The sequence below is a fragment of the Giraffa tippelskirchi genome, chromosome 6 (genome assembly GCF_054371585.1).
Source record: "Giraffa tippelskirchi isolate mGirTip1 chromosome 6, T2T-mGirTip1v1.2.pri, whole genome shotgun sequence".
In the NCBI taxonomy this organism is placed as follows: Eukaryota; Metazoa; Chordata; class Mammalia; order Artiodactyla; family Giraffidae; genus Giraffa; species Giraffa tippelskirchi.
Window position 1 is genome coordinate 142,570,341 of NC_137280.1, and position 23,094 is coordinate 142,593,434.

Sequence of the window (23,094 nt, forward strand, 5' to 3'; positions counted from 1 at the left end):
CAACCAGTTAGCTGCAGAGGAAGCTCAAAATGCTCTGGTATTACATAAAAGTACAGGAGGTCAGCAGTTTTTTTATTGGAGGGTTGAGCATTGGAAAAACATTAGAATGGCTCAGAAGTATTAACAAGGTGGTAAAAGCTCTAAATCCCTATCTAATGTGCATTAATGAAACATGAGAGCACACAGGAAGAGGCTGAGGGGCACCTAACACTCCAGGAGACTGTGAAGTGCCGAGCAGCTTCATAGAAGCAGGAGATCCATCCTCACCTGTGAATTAAGGGAAGGATGTTTCTAGAAGAACCAGAAGGCCTTTGCCAATTAGGGTTTATTGTCCGGGATTTGAGTTTCTACTTCTCTTTGTGGTTTCTCCACCTTAACTTCAGCTATCACCCAAATGCTCCTCAAAAGAATAGCAAAGATGTAAATAAATGTGAGTGTTCAGTGCCAGTGAGGGTGTGGTGGCTGAGCACTTTCTTCCATGAGGGGTGGGGGCCATATCAGCTGGCACAGCCTCTCTAGAAAGCACTCTGGTATTGCATCTAGAGTTTAAAAACATTTACATCCTTTGATCCCATAATTGCACTTCTAGGAATCTATCATAAGGAAATCAGAGATGCTTATCAAAGCATGATTTACAATAATGAAAATTTAAAATCTTAAATGTCTAACATTGGCAGGTTGGTTAAATAAATGATGCTCTATAGCATGATGTAATATTGTGCAGTCATTTAAAAACATGTTCAGGGAACACATTTTAATAAATATAACAACCACAGGAAGAGGGCTTGAGGTCAGGTACTGTAAATGGTATATGCCCATACTTAGAGATTTCAATACATCTATTCGTCAGCATTAAAAAATGAATAGAAAACAAATACCAAAATGCAAACAAAACAAATACCAAAATACAAACAATGGTATCTCTGAAAAACAGAATGAAAAGTAATTTGAATATTTGTTTTTCCACTTTGTAAAAATTAGTCATTAAAAAATATTAAAAGCAGTATTCAGTAATCTTTTTCAGAATGCACCCAAGGTATTAGGAATTTTATAGAGTTTATTATCTAAATCATAAAATATAGTATTATATAATTTAAAACATAATTAGCCTAAATATTTTTTTCTCTATTAACTACATAACTGTTCAGCCCCATGAAGCTCAGAGAATACCGAAATGCAGGGACTACTGTTATGAAACTCTCAGTATAGCACTCCCAGAACACGCCTTTAAAAGATGCCTTCACATTTTATAACCAGAGTAGTCATCTCCGTTTATACAAAGCTTCCTACAGATTTGTATGAGGCAAGAGTACAACATCTGAAGCCCTAAATTGTTTGATAGCACTATCTGGGATCCTCATATTTTCCTTAAAGGTTTCCTTTATTCCTTTTACAGTGACGGATATTATTCTTTTTTCCCTTTTCAACTGAGGTGTAGTTAATTTACAATGTTGTGTTAGTTTCAAGTGTACAGCAAAGTGATTCAGATGTGCGTGTGTGTGTTCCCATGCTGTTTCAGATTCTTTTACATTATAGATTATTACCTGCGATGGACACTCTTGTCTATGATTCCTCGGAACTTCTGAAACCACTCTCAAGTTATAGAAGTTTGCACTGGGCCAAGAACATGTGTAATCAAGGCTCGGTTTTTTTGGCTGTGCTGTCGTTGTTACTTTTCTTAATCAGTGAGAAACTGTCAATATATACATACTGAGTATTATTTAAATTTTGAAAGATAAAATGCAAGGCACAGAAGGGAAAATGTTTTGATGTCTAATTAAATCTTTTCATTGAGATTGTTTCCTAAAGGGATGTTTAAAATGTTTTCCACTAGAGAAAGGAGAGATAGAATCCAGCTACCAGGAGAAAATTTACAACACTAAGCAACCATCATCCTTCAAAAGGATACCATAATTACAACAAAAATGAAGACAGGGAAAAGGAGTGCACAACAAGCTACCTTGTCAGCTGGAGATGAGGAGATCAATACATTGTTCACTGAACATTTCCCAATCAGGTTCGTAACACAACTGGATATACATGGGCTTTGTGGATGCTCAGAAAATCGTGTAGATTTCGCCCAACTGGAGAGTAACAAAAATAAATTTAAACTCTTCATCAAAGGCTTCATAGATTATCTGTTGTTGTTTTAACCTTTTCAGAACCATGAGGAAGAGGAAAGAGAGCTGAGAATAAGGAAATCTCAGGTTTGCATCTGTGTCCTGTCTCTTACCCATCACTTTTGGAAAGTGACACAACCTCTCTGAGCCAATGGGATTCTAACCTGTGCATGGCTTTCTCAACAGGTGTTGAAAAGTTAAGTAAATTAATACAGGGCTGGAGAAATAGTAGGTGCTTAATATCTTTTGGGGATGTTTTTGGTTCACTTTGAAGTAAACACACAAAAACAAATAAATGGGATCTGCTCATACCCTAAAAGGAAAGAACCTGAGTGAATATATTTGAAGCACAAACCTTTTAACAAGCATCTCCACTACTTTACACCCACACAGTATGACGATCAGTAGTAATATCACATTTTAATGACTCTTTTTGTGTTTTGCTCTTTACTGGACCACAGAAAAGCAAAACTCACCCTTGTTCATCATCTAAAATACAGATGAAAAGAGACCGTGGAGTCACAGGACCTCTGCCCTGTGTCCCCCACACACAGGTAAACAAGAACACACGTGCAGTGGGTGTATGAGAGCCAGTGCTGTACGATTAGCAAGCAGGGGTGATGACACAGACCCTCCTGAATGCCCCTGGGAAGTGACTCACATTTTATAGCCATGTATCATTTACGGGCACACTGGCTCCTTCTTTCCTTCATTCACCTTCTGCAATGCAGAGCCGTATCATGCACTACACATACACGCACATACGCTCTCTCTCTCACACTCACTCACTCACACACACACAGAAGCAGCCTCATTATTGACAGACTGGATTGGCTTCTTAAAGTTACCTGCAAGACTGGATGCCAAACTACTCTGTCGAGTTAGGAGGGCAGGTTACTTGGAAGATAGAGGCAAATAGAAGCTTCCGGGGTGAAAGATTAGGGACTCCCCTTTTCCTTCCTCTTTTCCCAACTCTCAAGTTCAAAGGTCTTCCACAGTTCAAATAAACCCTTCAAATGTCAACTCTCAGGCTTTAGAGTGGGCAGTGTCAAACACTCGGCAAGAGTGCAGATTCTGGCATCAAACTTGAATTCAAATCCCTGCAAGTTATTTAATCTCTCAAAGCCCCAGCATACATAGTGGGCTGTTGTAAAACTCAAAGGCCATAACGCATATGAAGTGTTTAGCACAGTGCCTGCACACAGTACCCACTAAGTGCCATTACTAATGAAGCAGAAGTAACGTTTACAGCTTGGTCCTGAGCTAAATGCTTTATGTCTATGACTGTATTCACAAGTCTACAAGGCAGATACCACTGTTATCCCCATTTTACAGAAGAAGAAACAGACTCATGGAGTTTCATTTAGCCAAGAATCATGAAAAGAGTGACAGAACTCAGGTGAAACCCCAGAAGGCTGGCTCCAGATTGAGTTGCTAATGGATACACTATATATTTTTAATGTGTGAGGGTTGAAGTATATTTAATATATTTTTAAATTAAAAAAAAAAAAGCTTGACACGACTATTCATCCTGAGAAATGATGGGCCCAGTCAGTTTTTGCCTGACCTCAAGGAAAGTGCCTGGGGGGGTACATGTCCCTCATCCAGCTCCATGACCCTCATTGAGGCCTATTCCTCTGCCCAAGAGAAGATAAGAACATGGGATTTGAGACAGAAGCTGGTCAGAGGCTATATTCCAAGGGCGCGGTTAAGGTGAACTCAGAGAGCAGAGTCCATAGGCTCCAAGAAGCTGAGGAACATTCCAGAGATGTGACATAAATGTGCCTGCTGCAGCATGGCCACCCCGCTTGCCCACTGAACCCCCCGGGAGCCATGGGCACAGGTGCTGTTGTCCACTCCCAGATTAGCATTCATGGAACCAAGACAGGCGAGCTGGGAGAACATCCACTGTTCACCGTGCAGGCTCTGTGTGCGTGCGCACACACACATACACTCAGTTAGACCAAAAAAAAAAAGAGTAAGCAGGAGGAAGACTAGATTCATTCCCCTAGAAGTCCTTCAATAAGGCAGCAGCATATACAAAAAAGCAAAGTAACTAATTTTCTTCCCTTTAGCGACCCTGTTAAAAATGACCGTGCAATCCCATCACTATAGTTACCCATTTCTGGGTTGGAGCACATTTTGACAACAGAATAACTCTCACTCCTGAAAGTATAAAATACACCAGAAGTGGTGGCTATGTTCGCATTTAAACAAACATGTAATGAACACCTACTAAGTGCTGAGTACACAAGACAATATCAACACGATACCAGAAATCTGTCAAATACCCAGAGGTTTTCCAAATATGCAGATGATACATGTTCCATTTTTATTCAGCTATCTTTCCACTGGATGGCCACTTTTCTTTGCCGTCCAGTAGAATTTGGTCTAGCAGATGGACAAGCTCAATGTACGTGATGCTACTAGATTCTTAAAAATAAAAAGAGAGAGAGAAGCTTGGTTGTCCATCATCTGCTTGACACCACCAGTGATATATAAATATGTGTGTTCCCAGGGGGCCTGACTGTACAAAATGTCTTGCTGATCCCATTTTTGCTGTGTGTCAGTACCAGCACAGGGAAGATGATATCAGTTATAAAAGGAAAATGGTTTTCAATTCCCTTCCTTGTGAACATCTTCCTGACTCAGTTTCCCATTTCAGCCAAGCATGAATGGCTAATCAGTATACACAGGACAGCAGACAGGAGAAGGAACACTGAAGATAAAGCATCTTAATACAACCTCGACTCCACCACTTACCACCTGTGTGACATCAGGTGAGTTGTTGTATATCATTGAGACTTGGTTTCCTCCTTGGTAAATGGAAATAATAAAAGCCCCTAAAGTTGTTCATGAGTTCATGAGATACACATAAAAACTGCTTAGCACACTTCCTGACATGCCTCCACATGGGTATTCCTGGGCATCAACTACGTTGAAGGAACATGCTAGGCATCATGAAAGGCACCCAGACGCATCAACAGTGATCCTTCTCGCATGCATGAACTCACAATCCATAATGGGAAAGGCAATCTTTTCCATGTCCCTCCCATGCCCTGGTCCTCCCAGCCCACCTCTCCCCAGCCTCTGTGTGTGGCTGTGCACAGGCTTCCTCCTCTGCATGGGAAGCTCCTTGACGGCAAGAATTCTGTCCTGGTGTTTTAATTTTGTGGGTCTTCCATTTCCCCCAGCATGCGCCATAATAGCAAGAACAGAGAAAGTGCTAGATAAATGCTTGCTGAATGGATATATGAATAAAATAGAGAACAGAAAGTACCACAAAAGCAAGTGCTACAAAAGTGCCATGGAAATTCATAGTCTTTTTGGTCATACCAAAGTGGGGTCAGAATGACCAAAGAGGGCATGGTGGAAGAACAAACTGAAAAATTTGGCCATAGGGAATAGGCTGGATTTAGTGAAACTTGTCAGGGAGGGTCATTCTCATCCCTCCATGGTCTAAATTCATGCCACCTCTGCCCTCAATAGCCTTCCCAGGTGGCACAGTGGTCAAGAATCCGCCTGCCAATGTTGAGGGGTGCGAGAGATATGGCTTCCATCCTGAGTAGGGAAGATCCCCTGGAGTAGGGAATGGCAACCCACTCCAGTATTCTTGCCTGGAGAATTCCATGGACAGATGTGCCTGGCAGGGATCCATGGGGTCGCAAAGAGTCGGACACAACTGAAGCGGCTGAGCACGCACACACACTGCACTCGACAGTACAATGAAGTGCAGGCACATGAGTATCAGAGGACTAAGGTTTGCCAGGGTATGGGTGCGCGTGTATGTGGTGGCGGGGGATGGTGATCCCTAGAGTCAAACTCATTTTTCTCTTACTCTCAAGTGTCCAGAGTCCTATCATAGGAGGTTCACATCAGCTCTGTCCTTCTAAATGATTTATTTTCCACTCATCCCAGTTTAGCATCATTGAGAAAGTCTGCCATATAAAAGACTAATATATACTATGGTTAGAAAGCCTAGGATTCATTCTGGGCCCTTTGGTTCTCTTAAAGAAATAGGCAAATTGGACAGAAATCAAAGAAGGGAAGCGACAAGGATTAAAGAGAACAGCTGCAGGAGCTACTTGTAAGGGTTTTCCCGCAGCACCAGCCAGGAATAAGCAAAGCTCAGGGATGACAAAAAGGACCGAGGATCAAATACTCTCCCCGAGCAAGGGTGTAGGCACACCAATGAAGGGAAAGAATTGCTCAGGGTCACACGGAGGGGTAGAGCAGAGAGGGATGGGATGTAATTACAGGAAGGAAACCTTGGGCTGCAGATCAGGGCAACCTTCTTAGGAACGCGCTCAATCCGAGTGCGGACCGGCTTCCCAAGGGAGGCCGTGGAAGCCCCATCGCTTGAGGTGCATAAAGCCGCTGGACAAAAAGCAGAGACAGAGAGTGAGGAACAATCTGCCCGCGCGGGGGGTGGGACAGGTGACCTCACGGGGCCGCAGGCTCCGCACTTCAATGACACGTCGAGATGCATTTCATCAGGCACCCACTGGCGAACGCCGAAAGCGCTGCCCCCCAACACCCTCCCCCCCACCGCAGCCATTGTGCTTTCTCAATACACCACTCAAGAAACAGTCCCATTCACTTCAAGAGACCCTCCACGGCTCCTTGCTGCCAGCGAGCGTCAGGAGGATAATATCTCGCCGCGGACCCGGCGTGTTCCCACTTGAAGGCAAAATGTGGCTTTGAAGGAGGAATTTTAGCTCTGGCTCAAGTGCTTAGTCTTGGCTCCTGGAACTGGGATATTTTTGTTTTGTTTTGTAAGAGACCCTTTCAACTCAGAAGATAGTCTTTATCTCCACTATGGGATTCTGAGTGGCCAAGATAAAACTGAGATAGTTTAATATATTCTCTTAATCAAATGGCTCCCTTTAGCTTTCAGAAGAGAGTCCAATATTGCTAACAAGGATTGTAGGACCCACAAAGATCTCAGCAAACTCAACTTCCAGGGCCCTCAGCCCCAGCATCACACCCCATTTAGGGTTTCTCAAACAACCTGTGTTCCCCCCCACCCCGGGACTTGTCCCTGCTGCTCCTTCTGTCCCAAACATGCTCATTCTCTCCCCACCTTCATGACTACATTCATGTGCTCAGGCTGCCATAACACAATACCACGCTTTAAGGCGGTTTCCACAACAGAAAGGTATTCCTCAGAGTTCTGGGGGCTGGGAGCCCCGGATGAGGGTCGGCATGGTAGAGTTCCGGGTTTACAAACTGGCTGACTTCTGTCCTGTTTATCCTCACACAGGAGAGGACGCACACTCTAGTCCCTCATTCCTGTTTTATGAGCCCTACCCTTAGGACCTCACCTAAACCCAGTCACCTCCCAAAGGTCTCACTTCCTAATACATCATACTGGCAGGTAGGGTTTCAATATACCAATTAGAGAGAAGGAAATCCAGTCCAGAACATTCCACTGATCCTCTTCCTTCAGGACCTAGCCTTAACTGTTGACTTTCAAAAAAAATCTTTTTTATTGGAGTATAGTTGCTTTACAGTGTCGTATTAGTTTCCACTGTACAACACAGTGAATCAGCTATACACACATATAGCCCCTCTTTTTTGGATTTCCTTCCCATTTAGGTTGAACTTGCCTGGTGGCTCAGACGGTCAAGAATCAGCCTACAGTGCAGGATACATAAGAGACATAGTTTCAATCCTTGGGTTGGGAAGATCCCCTGGAGGAGGAAATGGCAACCCACACCAGTATTCTTGCCTGGAAAATTCCATGGGCAGAGGAGCATGGTAGACTACAGTCCATAGCATCAAAAAGAGTTGGACCCAATTGAGCGACTTTCAGTTTCTTTCTCATTTAGCTTCACCACAGAGCACTGAGTAGTTCCTGAGCTATTCAGTAGGTTCTCATTAGTTATCTATAAATGTCTTTCCTGATCTGGCAAAGGGTAGGCTAGGGCCCCTCCAATCAGCATCTGAGCCTTGCACACTAAGCTCTGTGCAATCACTTAATACAACATGTGCTAATTTGTCCTACTTGGTCACCAGTCCACAAGAGGACAGAAGCTGCAGCCAACTCGCTCTCTGCTGTAACTCTGAGACTTACTGTAACTTTGAGACTTGGCAAACAAGTAGAATGATTCAAGAAACATCATATGAAAAGAGGTCCCTGGGTACTTCATGTTCTTCATAGATTCCATGCATACCTAAGTGTTTAACATGCATAAGACAAGGGCTGGGTCTTCTGGAAAATGCAAAGATGATTAGAAACTCATCCCCAAGAACTTACAGACTAAGCAGGAAGAGAAGATACATATACAAATAACATGCCAGCAAGGTACAGAGCCAACAGTGACTATCATACATCAGTTCAGTTCAGTCGCTCAGTCGTGTCTGACTCTTTGCAACCCCATGAATCGCAGCACGCCAGGCCTCTCTGTCCATCACCAACTCCCGGAGTCCACCCAAACCCATGTCCATCGAGTCGGTGATGCCATCCAACCATCTCATCCTCTGTCGTCCCCTTCTCCTCCCGCCCCCAATCCTACCCAGCATTAGGGTCTTCTCCAATGAGTCAACCCTTCGCATGAGGTGCCCAAAGTATTGGAGTTTCAGCTTCAACATCAGACCTTCCAATGAACACCCAGGATTGATCTCTTTTAGGATGGATTGATTGGATCTCCTTGCAGTCCAAGGGACTCTCAAGAGTCTTCTCCAACACCACAGTTCAAAAGCATCAATTCTTTGGCGCTCAGCTTTCTTCACCGTCCAACTCTCACATCCATACATGACCACTGGAAAAACCATAGCCTTGACTAGACGGACTTTTGTTGGCAAAGTAATGTCTCTGCTTTTAAATATGCTATCTAGATTCGCCATAACCTTCCTTCCAAGGAGTAAGCGTCTTTTAATTTCATGGCTGCAATCACCATCAGCAGTGATTTTGGAGCCCAAAAAAATAAAGTCTGACACTGTTTCCACTGTTTCCCCATCTATTTCCCATGAAGTGATGGGACCAGATGCCATGATCTTAGTTTTCTGAACGTTGAGCTTTAAGCCGACTTTTTCACTCTCCTCTTTCACCTTCATCAAGAGGCTATCATACATAGTGCTATGGAAATTCAGAGGCAGGACACATATTTTCAGCTGGGTTGGGGAAATGGAGTTGGGAAAACTTTCTAGAACAAGCTGGTAGAATATGAGATGTGGAGAAGACACTCAGAACGCAGGTATGCCAGACAGAGAGACCTGAATAAGCAAAGGCGCAGAAGCTGAAAATCTCTAGCACCATTGGCTCAAGAACAGAATTAAAGTGACATTCAACTGTAAGGAAGCTATCTTGGTCACAAAGTCTCTTGAATATCAAGTTTAGACTTTATTATCAATGCGAAGTAGTGACACAATCAGACTTTGTTCTGTGGTATGAGTTGGCAGGAAGTGGACATCTGAGATATAATTTGTAAGGAAACCTAAAGTCTGCCACTTTTCAAATAACCAACCAGTGAGCAGTCAATATTCTTAGAGGGTCAACCACGTCTGTCTTCCTAAGGGGAGATGAGAGGCTATGAAATGGCCCCTTGCCTCAGAAATTATCCGCTCAACTGCCATCATGGAAATCCATCCTTCTTAGATTTATGGACCCCAGGATCCCAAACAGAAATACAGCAACCCAGCTAACAAAAGTCCTGGATTATGGAGTCCAAATATTCTACTTCAGAATTCTGAAATCATCTCAGGCAACACATTTGCATGCCCTCTTATGGCTCTCCTCACTAAGGACTTTGCCCAGGGGTTTTGTTAGGCCCCTTTCAACTCAGCCCTCCTGTTTAATTTACCTGGTGGGCAGCTGCACACCAAACCTTGTCCCAGTGCACCCTGGGAAGACCTCTCTTGCCCCCACTTCTATTTAGTGGGACTGTCAGTGGCAGCTTGTGCTGGTGAGAGAACCACAAAGCAACTAGCTAAACAGCGGTACAGCAATGGCACCTGCTCCACCTGCAAGAGGAGATGATGGCTTGAAGACTGTGCCCAGGATGTTTACTCGCCCCACACACCTTCTGAAACCAAAAGGATTGGATGTGCCAAGAATGAGAGGTCCCACATCAGACAAGGGTGAGTCTCGGGAGAAGTAATAAGTACAGAAGCGTCTAGGGCCATTTGCAAAATTACCCGATTCAGGCCATTTAAGCACATTAGTGTTATCAGCCCAAGGTGAGAGACCAGGAAACAAAAGCTTAGACAGACAGCTGGCAAGTAGTGGAGCTGAGATTTGAACCGTGATCTGTCTAACTCCAGAGCCCAAGATCTCAACTATTTTGCTCAACTATTTGGTTGCTGTATTTATTGGAATATCCTTAGGGAGACCAATAGGATAGGCTGTTTATTAACAAGGCACCCTCTTCCCAGCCTTTTATAAGGGCAGGAGATGGAATGGGCTCTCCTGTGCAAAGCTAGTCTTCTGCCTCCCACTGGTCAAATAGAGGGATGGGCTTTAACAGAAAGCGAATCCCAAATCAAAGGTCTTACCCATGGACTATCCCTGGTATAAAACCACTCCAGATGAAAGAATGGCCTGTGGATGAATTGAAACCAGTTATTATTATAATCATTATCTGTGTAACATTTGGGCAGGAGACAGATCCTGACAGTTTCTTTTGAGAAGTTATGTCTGTCTGACTGAGCAGAGTTTAATTGAAAATGTCAACCACCTTGAAGATCATTAGGGTAAAGCTCTTAGCCTCAGAAAAAGACAAAAGTGAAAACAATCCTCTGTTGGTGCTGATAACCACCTGTATTGAGGTGAACAGCAAATGAACAGATGAGCATATGGCACGTGGGGCTTTTTTGTGAGCCATTCAAGCACCAAATCCTCAGGTTTGCTGTGAGTGAACAAGATCCTCACTCCAGACACACACATTTGTAAGAGGTAGGATCCATGCAGTCAAGACTGGACAGATCATATCAGGAATCTGTCCAAATGCAGTGAACCTCTTCTATAAAATGGTTTCTTGAGGCAGGAATTTGTTTCATTGATTGCTTTGTCTTGGAATAGCCAATCACCTATAGTCAATGCTTAGTATTGTTCATCCATATTTCTCTGTTCTCTTCCTCTTCTTCCTGCTGACACACACAAATACACAACATGTGGACAGAAACACACACTCACACACACATACATCATCAGGGATTTCCACTAAATTATTCAAACCCAGCTTCTCCTCTAAAGTATCCAAGGATACCCCAAGAGTCTTGGAGCCTTGGTATATTTGCAAATAGTTTCCAGCTAATATTTTCTTTAGTACTTTCTGAAGTAAAAAAACAATTTAGCTATTAGAAAAAAGATGCATTTTATAAATATGGAATATACTTTTACTACCAATATTGACAAGAAAGAAAAAAGTGGGTAAAAATTCAGATATTAACACATGGATCATTTAAAGGATTGCACTGAGAAACTCTGCTCCCTAAAATAAAACATATATACTGTACTGCATAAAATGCCTTCTTAACATTGTGAAGCAGTGTCCTTAGCTATCACTGTATCTGTGAAACCCCAATCTGGTAATATACAATGTACAGCAAGCATAAAATCATGAACTAGTTGTCAAGGGCTCTAGCTCTGGAATCAGATGACCTGCATTCACATCCTGGCTCTACAACTGACTGGTTGTGGAACCTTGGGTAATGACCGGTGAAACAGAATCACCTACAGTTAAAGTCTTTAAACCTCAATCACTTCATTTATGAATGGAGGATAATGGCAAAACCTAGAACCCCACAGGGGAAAGGCACTAATTACAGTGACCAGCCTCGGTAAATGAGAAGGGTTATTAAGCTTCAGTGGACCCTAGGATTGGGTAAATGGGGACAGATGACCAGTTATCATGAATTTCAAACAGGGGTTTAATTTCACATACAAGGAAGTAGGGAACCAGGGAAGGTTTTGAAGGAGGAGAGGTATGATAAGGAAGCCTTTAAGGGAGCACGGAACCATGGGGTTCAATACACTACAAGAGAGAAATGCTGAGTGCAGTGGCCATCAAGAAAAGTCTCTGCAATGATCCAAGCTTAACCCCATATATCTCTGGATGAGAATGGTAGAATGGTAGAAAAGGCAAAGACAAGAAAAGAGCCTTCACCAGGATATTTTTAAAGAAAGAAGAGGAGGAACAGGAAAGGAGGGGAGGGAAGAGGAGAAAAGAGAGGGAGAAAGAGAGAGGGAGGGAGTGGGGAAGGAAGTAAGGAAGGAAAGAGGGAGGGAAGGAGGGGAGGAAGGAGGAAGAAAAGACTGTTCTAGATGACTGACTAGAATGACTCATGGTGAGTCAGAGATGAATCAAGGGCAGACATCTGAACAAACTGAATCTCCTGTCTTATGACACTAATGCAAAGAGTGGCCAGAATGACACACAGGCCAGTCATCATTCTAACTAGACAGTCTTTAGGGATCCTTCAGGGCTGGCATCCCAAGTCCAGAAGTTTCCTGATGGCCCTTCATTCATTGCATTTAGAAAGTATCTATTGGGCGCCCACTATGTATAAGACACTGTGCTGGATTCTGGGGACACTGAAATGAAGAGAGACAACAAATCTGCTCCTTTGGCGTCTACAACCTATTAAATAGACAGCCATAAAACAATTCAATTCAAAACTAAGTCATGAATTCCAGTTGTGTTATGTATTATCAGTGGCACCCTGATCAGATCCATCCATATGAAAAGGTTTCTAAACAGTACGGGTCCTTTACTGAATATGAATATAAAACCTCCTACGTAACTTTCAGAAGTAATGTAGCTTCTAGAATCAGAAGCTGAGTAGACGTTACTAAGAGCATGCTCATGCCTGTTCTAAGCAGCAGCCTGTATGCCTGGGAAAATTTTGAACCATCAATCTCAGTTGAAATAGAAAGTAGAAACGGAAGACAGAATGGAATGAGGTGGAGGGAGCAGTGGAATATTCTACACAGCACAACTGCTATAAGTCATGACCTATCAAATCACTTCAAAACATCTCTCATTATCTATAGAAAATAAGAAGAGTAGGCAAAATCAATGATAGAGAAAAGTACCTGACAGTCACCTCCACTCTGCTGTATCCTTATATATGGAAAGATGTCACTGCTTTATCATAGCACTGTTTCCTTACTGTACTTCTCAAAAAAAGCACTCCATGCAGCCATCAGCAATGGAATTGTGTAAGGAGGAAAGACAAATGTATTTTAAATTCATCAGCTTCTAAGGTCCTTTCCAATCTATGTCATGGCAACCAATAACTTCAGAGTTTGGAGGGTAAGCAGAAGGATTGCAGCCAATAGAAATTGTGAAGGATGAGTAATCATGTCAGAGCAAAGCTACATCTGAAATAGACTTGGAATGAGAATCATTTCCCTTGTAGGTAGAAATGAGGGGTGAACAGTAGCAATTGGGAGCAGCTTATTTTATAGCAGTCCCTCACTAAAGAGTTAAGCATCCTTACCCCATTAAAATCCAACCTTGGCCTGTAAAACACTAATCCTCCCCATATTTTTCTCTTAAGTTGCAACATGAAGAATGTTAGCATATACTGAAGAACTTCTAATGATTCATAAAAGAAATAAATCCTTCATTCCCTTCCTAAGAACTATTCAGGAGCCAAAAGTGACAGACTGCTATGAGGAACAGACGTTCCAGGTTCTCCTGCAATGCGGACAAGACAGGAGATGCAGGATGATGTCAAAACCTCCCCAACATTCTCCGAGGGTGGAGCCCTCACTCCCTGCTTTGCTCAGGGTGATCTGGGTTCCTCTCACACATATGCTTGGTGTCTCAGATATCAGGAGAAGCCTGAGGACAGAACAATGGCAGCTTCTACTCAGCCAAAGAATGGGACATTGGTTTACTACAAGATACAAATAGAGCAACAAAGCAAGCCCCCACGGAAGAATATATACTGCCATGCTTTAAAAAAAAAAAAAAAAGAATTATGCCATTGGAGCATGGTCATTACACAAGTACACTAAATAAGGGCCAAAACTGCTTAAAATGGCTCTTAAAAATATAAGTCTTTCTGAGATTGCTTCTCGGGTGCATTATTTTTATCTATTCTATTGGGATTAAGAATGGCCTAGAATCCCAGCTTGAAAGGGAAGAGCAAAATTTTCACTACCTGCTATCTCTCCATATTTGTCACTACCTATCAGAAATCCAGATGTGGACACCCTTGACACAAAGAAAGCACAACTAAAGCCTAAGACAAGGCCAGTACGAGCTCTGCCAGAGCCAAATGGACCCTGTGTGGCTCCCTTCCTTCTCAAGCCCTGCTTGGTGACTGTGCCTTTGACTAACGTGACATTCTTGTCTTCCTGGACAGAGAAGCCAAGCTCCTGATGGTTATCGACATCAGAAAATGTCATGTCTGAATATGCTTTAGCTGGACCTTCCTCCCTCACTTCATTTTCTGCCTCCTGCCCTGCAGTTTATTTTAATTATACAATGAAAACTCTCAAGTATGGAATGGCTGCTCACCATATCACACAAGCCCCTAATTGTACTCTGGAGCTGGATCGTGGCATTTTATCACCCTGCAATGGTAAAAGGCACATTTGCAACAGGAGTAGGTCATGGAATATTTTCTGGAAATGCCAATGGATTTCAAGCCCCTCCTTTTTTTATACCAGACACTTGTGATTTCATCTTTGTGTAAGTTCCATCTCCTCTCTTATACCGTTTCCTCCTCTCTCTCCTTCTAATCCTATACAATTTCTCAGCATATGGGTGAATGTTAATATCCTGATCCATATTCACTCTTATTAAACCACAAAAACATTTGAGCAGTTAATGTTTATATCACCATAGTTCCTATACTGTGATGGTGTGCCTATCTATCATTCTTCTTGCTCTTTTAAAACATTTTCATTAGTAAGAGCATAGATCATAAGAGAGAAATGATATTCAAGCTTTTCCCAAAAGAGGCCACTTCAACAAGATAATTTTGCAGAAGACAAAAAAGGTGACCCATGCACAATCTGGACACAGCTGGCCAATCTAAGACTGCTTCAGATGGCTGTATATGCAACAAATGTAGGTGTTTCCTGTTGTGTGTGTTCAATAAATGTTCACTGAATGAGTCTCTCAACTGATCACATGGTCATATTCAGATACACCCAACATGTATTTAACTAAGAACTCCCATGCTCTAGTTGCCACATGTTGCGTACTCATCCTCTCATTCACACTAAGAACAAATTCTCTTCTGGTAACCCTTCCCCAGCTCAACACAAACCTTGAGGAAGAAGGGCTTGTGTGTTCATATGGCTTATAAGTCATGCTCCCCACAGCAGTATGTTTCACTTGACAGATCAATGTCATATCACTTTTAAGCAATTCTCAGAGGTGTATGGTGGTGCCTGGTCACAGCTGTTTCCCTAATACTGCTAAGGAAAAGGAAAGGTTTGGTCCACAGAGGCAGTGGACTAAGAAGAAATGGATTATCGATGCTTTTCTATTTCCTGGCCCCAAAGTCTCTAATTAACACTCATGAAATTGGCTTCTCCTAGCACTCCCACCTACTTCCCTTGGATGTGTTTCATGTAAGGACTTGGGAAGAAGCAAGGTTTTATGTAACAATCTCATTGATTAATCCCTAGTGAACACACTCAAGAAAAGGTACTCAGGGCAGACAAAAGGTCCAGAGTCAGTAGCCAGCGAAGAATGATAACCTGTTCCTCACACTGTCATCTTCCAACAGAACTTCAGTCCAGGCAAATGTTCTACCATAGCGGTCCAGTATCTTCCATTAATATCTGCTGTAGTCCAGTTTTTATGGAACCAAACAAGAGCTGATGCATGTGAGAAGCACCCAGCCCAGTGTTTTGCAAAAAAAGAGATGCTCAATGAAAGCTATTTTGAGATCTAAAAAGAAATACAAGGTATCTTAAGAAATTCAGATGTTGGTGAAATCGGCATTGATCCAAGGACCATGGCAGCAAGCAATGAAGGCATTTCCTCAGTGACCTGGCAGATACCCTTCGGGTGTGACATCTTTGAATCTGAGAAAGGAAAGGTCTATAAATGAGTGGTGTGAGCCATCTGCGGTCTCACTGTGGCTGGATACTGTGGGAGTGTGTAGGTTTAATCTGATTGAGTTTCTCCAAAAGTCAGCCACCCAACCACTCTAACCCACCATCACTCCCAACTTGAATCCCCCTAGAAGTGAAACAAAACACATCTGATTGTGGACTGGACTCAATGCATACTTACCCTTTTGCAACCTCTGGACTCTTTGATGCATGTGGTATTGAATCATACACCTTTTTTGCATTATTTCACTTTCCATTTAGTAAGCTGTGACTTCCCAACTAGACTACGAACACTCTTGACCATGACACATTTTTGTCTGGGTGTGTCTGTGATGCCATGCGTTTACTAAACAGGAACTCTATTACATACTGCTATGTTGAACAATGGCTCCTAGCAGATGTAACATTTCCCAAATGAGGGAATGCAAAGCAGAAGAAGGAACTTGGCATCAACTTGAGTGACTGCTCTTCCTTCTCTTCTTCATTCTTTTTTCTTCCTAGCAGGTGCATGTTTGCAATGGTGATTTCTTATTTAATTGCTAAGTATTTCCTCAGCAGAGTAAAATCCATCAAGGACCAGACACAGGAGTATGCTAATTCCCCATTTCTCTGGTAATGCACAGATTCAATGGGGTTTTCTTCCCGCCAATGTGCGTTCATAAATGCCATTAATAGTAATGGGAATCAAATGCAAAATATCACTGAGTAAGTAGGCCCTAGTGCATGAAATATATTCTCAACCACAAGGACAAACTGCCACACAGTTCACTGCCTTGTACTAAATTAGGGGCCGGGGATTCTCTGATTGGGACCAAGATGGTGATAATGACAAATAAAAAGAGAAAAGCCAGTCCCTGTTCCCTACTTATCCCCAACCAACACTATCCTTGACTTACAGGTCGGAGACAATGAGAAGCTTTGAAGCCAGGAAACGGAGACAGGGTGCAGAAAGATGCCAACTCCTGTTCCTGCACGGGAATTAATGAAACACAACTCAGCCAGTTCAACACGGCTGCCCTTTAGTCATCCCACCCACTAAAAGACACTGTTAAAAACCCGCCAGCTTTTATTAGCAGAAACAAACGGAGTCGACTACCAAGCACTCAGGAGTTTTTCATCCTCAAAGTCCAGGATGGCTTTGCCATAATAAAGGTCATATCTCCTAACCACGGTAATGTTCACACAGCAACCTGAGCTCCAGGCAAGAGCCAGGCCAGCTTCTCAGTGTTCCCCCTGTAGAAGGTGTTGCCGATTAAACTATCACATTTCAAAGGGCTCCTTACAGTAAATAGGAAAGAAAGGAAAAAAGAGATCCAGGGCCTTTTGTTAGTCAAAAAGCCAGGGAAAGGCGATAATTAACCCATTTTTGTAGAGAAATCATTTGGACAAAAGTCAAGGGATTTACCACCCTGTCAATTGTTAAGTCTAGATAAGGACATTATATTCCCAGGCACAAAGGGGGACTGAGAGGGAGAATGGAAAGTAGGCCACTACTACTACTTTACCTCACATCTGAAAAGGGACTTTTTTTTTGTCCTCCCAACACAGTGATGGACTAAAGGATTTTTTCCCCCTTGCACTAAAAACATAACTTCAGAGCCATGTTTTTGCATTTTGTTAAATATTCAAAGGTATTGTGCAATTAGCATGTCATTAATGAATAATTAATTATAGCTAAAGCAGCCTTCAGATTTTTGCAGCTAAATTATTTAAACAGCAAATATAACAATACGATGCAATGCTTTCCTTCGGTGTTCTGTTATTGCATTATTTGAAAGGAACAGCAATATTACTTTTCATTAGTTGCAAGAATTATGTGCAACAAAAGCTGTTTTCCTTTTTTTCTTACCTAAAAGTTGTTTCATGTGCCCTAAAAGGGAAAATTAATTCAATCCAGATTAGATTTCCTAAGAATTAATTAGCTGCAAATATCTGAAAACTATAGCTAGGGATAGAAGGCTTAGCTAACTACCTAAAAGAAAAAAACTAAACCTATTTAAAACCTACCCTTTAGAACAACTCCTGCACAAAATTACCATTTACTAGATATTTAGTTACCACTTCTGAAAGAGGAAACCAGCTAAAAATCCTTGTTTTATTTTTTTAAGCTAGTGGGTATTACAGAGTCATCCCCAGCAAACAGTCAAGAGTTAAAGAGAAACTAATACATCGCTACTTGCAGACATACATCACTAGTGAGACATGAGTTTATATTTATAAGTTGCACATCTGGGATCAGTTGACTTATCCATCTGCTAACTACACCAGTAAACAGTATGTCTAGGACCGTCATATCCTTGCATCCATCACAAATTCCTGTTTTAATTGCGTGTTTACGTGGCAAACCTCTGCTTAAGTATATTTTAAGACTGTTTTAAGCAGTTGTAATTGCTCCTTTCTTCTTCATATTAACTCCAACACGTTTTATTTACCATTATGACAGACTGTGATTTTGCAAGCCTCACAGATAAATAAATGCCAGAGATCATCCTGCTTGGAAAAAGGCAGCAGAAACACGGAGACTGGGGGCTTTAACCTGCCTGGTCTGAAGGGCTCGGGCCTCTTGCACAAATGTCAGTGCCTTGAGTCACAAGTTCAGATCTCAAGAAGGCTGTGTTCATGTTCCTATCTCTAGAACTCAGAAAACTGTCAATTATACAGGCTGCTTTAGAAAAAAAGGGAGAAGATGATTTGGGAGGAAAGGTCTAATCCTAGTTTGGGAAGATGAGATGCCACTCAAGGATTTCCTTCTTTTTCCTTAATATAGTCTGCTACCAGTCTGGCAGCAGAGTCCACCATCACTCGACAATGATGGACTGGGGAGTTCCAAGGTGGTGGGGGAGTGGATGAGCCACTGGCAGAGGGTCAGAAGTATTGAGAAGCCCAAAGTCAAAGGAGACTGTAGCCCACGGTCTTGCCGGATTTTCAACCCAGGTCTACAACCGAGTTTCGTAAGCATGCTAAAAGCATGGGTTTAAAAAAAAAGAAAAAGGCACTTTCCATAATTAGGGAAAAAATATGCACAGTGTTCTCCACAAAAGGGGGAGGGGGATTTTACTGTATTTTTTCCCAACCTGCCTTTTACTTGTATATGTATAGCAGGAGGTTAGTTCCAGAAAAACATCTATTTCTGCTTTATTGACTATGCCAAAGCCTTTGACTGTGTAGATCACAATAAACTGTGGAAAATTCTGAAAGAGATGGGAATACCAGACCATCTGACCTGTCTCTTGAGAAACCTGTATGCAGGTCAGGAAGCAACAGTTAGAACTGGACATGGAACAACAGACTGGTTCCAAATAGGAAAAGGAGTACATCAAGGCTGTATATTGTCACCCTGCTTATTTAACTTATATGCAGAGTACATCATGAGAAATGCTGCGCTGGAAGAAACACAAGCTGGAATCAAGATTGCCGGCAGAAATATCAATAACCTCAGATATGCAGATGACACCACCTTTATGGCAGAAAGTGAAGAAGAACCAAAGAGCCTCTTGATGAAAGTGAAAGAGGAGAGTGAAAAAGTTGGCTTAAAGCTCAACGTTCAGAAAACTAAGATCGTGGCATCTGGTCCCATAACTTCATGGGAAATAGATGGAGAAACAGTGAAAACAGTGTCAGACTTTATTTTTTTGGGCTCCAAAATCACTGCTGATGGTGATTGCAGCCATGAAATTAAAAGACGCGTACTCCTTGAAAGGAAGGTTATAACCAACCTAGATAGCATATTTAAAAGCAGAGACGTTACTTTGCCAACAAAAGTCCGTCTAGTCAAGGCTATGGTTTTTCCAGTGGTCATGTATGGATGTGAGAGTTGGATGGTGAAGAAAGCTGAGGGCCGAAGAATTGATGCTTTTGAACTGTGGTGTTGGAGAAGACTCTTGAGAGTCCCTTGGACTGCAAGAATATCCAACCAGTCCATCCTAAAGGAGATCAGTCCTTGGTGTTCACTGGAAGGACTGATGATGAAGCTGAAACTCCAATACTTTGGCCACCTCACGCGAAGAGTTGACTCATTGGAAAAGACCCTAATGCTGGGTAGGATTGGGGGCAGGAGGAGAAGGGGATGACAGAGGATGAGATGGTTGGATGGCATCACCGACTCAATGGACATGGGTATGGGTAAACTCCGGGAGTTGGTGATGGACAGGGAGGCCTGGCATGCTGCGATTCATGGGGTTGCAAAGAGTCGGACACGACTGAGCGACTGAACTGAACTGAACTGAAACTTCACACAACATTGTTAAACCACCTCTTGGGTTTGGGGAACTGAAAGTCTTATGTGCCTATGTATGATTGTACTGAGGCAAAACAGTTCAACTTTTCTACGCAATTAACCATCATTTTCTCAGGGTGTCCTCACACAGCTTGCAGTTTCTAGCTTCTCGGTAAATGTTCAGATCAATATGTGGCTAATAGGGGTGCGGGTGGGATTACAAGCTGCAGACCCTCCCGGAAGCTAAAGAGTCACTCTGGCACAATCTAGTTAAATGACAGTGTGGCAGCAGGCAATTTACCCAGGCCAAGGAAGCTGTGGCTTGTCAAAGACATTAAAATCCAAATGGGCCAGCCATGGTGCCAAATGTACTCATAGGCTTTGCAAACACATAATCCAGACAAACTGAATTAAATTGCAACCAGTTTATAATTAATTTCCTTTTGAAAGTCATGCCATGAGAACAAATGTGTCATCCATTTACCATGAAACGTTCTTAGGACACCCCTACTTAATAATGCCTCTCTACACGACAGAACCTAAGCAGGGGGTGGGCAGTGGGGGACAGGTTCCAGGAAGCTAAACTTTTCTGTCAACCTCATGGAAGCTGGTGGCAGTGCAGTAGTGGTGTGGTCCTGGGGCCTCTCTGACCGCAAATGCCAGCTTCACTACGCCAGAGATGTAAAATTAGAAAATACTCCTCTTGACAGGGCACTGCCCTTTCTAGACACCATCTTTTAAGTACACACACTCGAGGGAAAGATAAAAACAGCAAGGAACGAAGGCAGTCATGCTTCATGTGAATTTATTTTCTGGGACTTGAGGATCCAAGGAATCTGAGAGTCTTATATACATGTGACAAAGAAACTAAAATAATGTAAAAAGGGGCAATTATCCTGAATCTTAAATGGAGTATTAGGTGCCAAGCACATTTTATTTCCTGCACTTCTTGGCAGAGGAGAGGCAATTTACAAAGAAGTAACCACAGAGTAGATGATTTAAATAAGAAGTCTTAGGTCTTACAGTCAGTACGGGGCAGAGGCTAGATTCAAATCCAGGACTAACTCAACAACCTGAGTTCCTAGCCTTGCACTTTTCATCTCACCAAGAGCCGGATCTCATCCCTTTCTTTCCAAAGTACAGAGGCCAGTGAGACTTTAAGTGTGGCTGCTTTTCAAACAAACTTGAACTTCACATCAAGGTAAACTCGACCCCATCCCTATCAATTTCTTGAGGAGACTGGGCCAGAGAGCATGTCCAGCTCAGAGTCCTGAGTTCATTTCACTGGAACTCCCTTAAAGGCACACAGCATTTCTGATCCAAAATGGTCTTTAGTAAGCTGATATCTTACACCAGCCTTGGCACCAAATTACTGCTAGCTATCTCCAAAAGTCAGATCAACCCTCAAAGAGTGGAAGAGCAATACTGCTGAGGGCAGTCCTAAGAGGGTGAGGCAGCTTCAACAAGCAACTGAGAGGAAGAAGACTTGCAAAAACATGTTGGGCAACAACATTAGGAAAGGAAGAGTAACTGTTGTCCTTCATTCATGTCAAAAATATTGATTTCTCACAGGCTTGAATGTGCCACACACTGCATTTAGTTAATAAAAATATAAAAAAAAAACATGTGGACTTGTGTTTATGTGTTTTTAAGATTTAGAAGCATGTCCCAAATCATCAAGATAATGAATGACAAAGCCAAGATTTGAACCCAACTAGAACTGCAGTACACACTCCAATCCACAATACTATTATTTCAAAAACCTGTACTTTGCAGGGACATGTCAGTAGCATGTCCAAGGTCTTCACAGGTGAAAGCCTACACTGCAGTTTCCTTTCACTGAGATGCAACCTAATGGTCTCTGAACATTTCACCAGGAGGAGACCGACAACAACATCTCTGAAGAGACAACTGTGGCCATGAAAAGGAAGAGAAGAAATGAGAAAGTTCACGAGGCATTTGGCTACTAGAATCCAAAACTGGAAATTTAACTGGAAGCTTAATTGCAGGACTTCTCTTAAAACACACACACACACACACACACACACACACCCCTTCCAGTCATTCTTTCTACAACAACCATTAAAAATTTGCTTCAGATAATGACTTTAGTGTCTTCCAAGCTATTCCCAAGCATCCAAATAATCACTGACTCTGAAACTAACAATGCTTACTAACAGTAAACAGAAGTGCAAAATCTTATAGAAAGATTCGAGTGGAATTAACAAGAACAGAGGTTCTAGGTGTTAGACATGCACTACCACTGCCATTCCCTCTAATACCTCCACAGATTCTATGCTTGTGAAAATACCAATTGCTTCCATTTACTCCCTGAGTACCCTCTGCCATGCTCTCTGCTGAGTGCTTTATATGCCCCACATCATTGACTCTTCACGAGCACCCTATAGGATAGGTATTATTATCCTGTTTTACAGATGAGCAAACTGAGGCTTCAAAAGTTTAAACCCTACACAAAGAGCCAATTAAACATGAGGAAAAGTATTTACCAAACACATCTCTAAGGTACTGCAAAGCTAAGCACAGTTGTGGATATGAGCATGAAATATTGATCCTTTCTATCAAGGACCAGAAATTCAAACTGCAAAGATCAGGACACATAAAAAAGTAAATTGATAAGGCAGATCTAAAGAGGAAGTCCCAAGAGGGCAAGAGCTAAGTCCATCTTGTAGCAAGTCAGGTCCTAATGGCCTGACACAGCATCTGACCCATAG

General features: G+C 42.4%; 1 protein-coding gene across 20 annotated transcripts in view; it reads right to left on the minus strand.

Annotated features, from left to right (window-relative positions):
* Nucleotides 1–23,094, minus strand: part of EBF1 (EBF transcription factor 1) — a 427,626-nt gene that overhangs the window by 240,529 nt on the left and 164,003 nt on the right. Inside the window, exon 11 of one of the 20 annotated variants that reach the window (XM_081500496.1) lies at nucleotides 17,043–17,114. The exons of the other annotated variants lie outside the window; for them this stretch is intronic. Within the exon in view, the coding sequence (XP_081356622.1) occupies nucleotides 17,043–17,114 (72 nt within the window). The remainder of the gene's footprint in view (nucleotides 1–17,042; nucleotides 17,115–23,094) is intronic. 20 annotated transcript variants of the gene reach the window in all.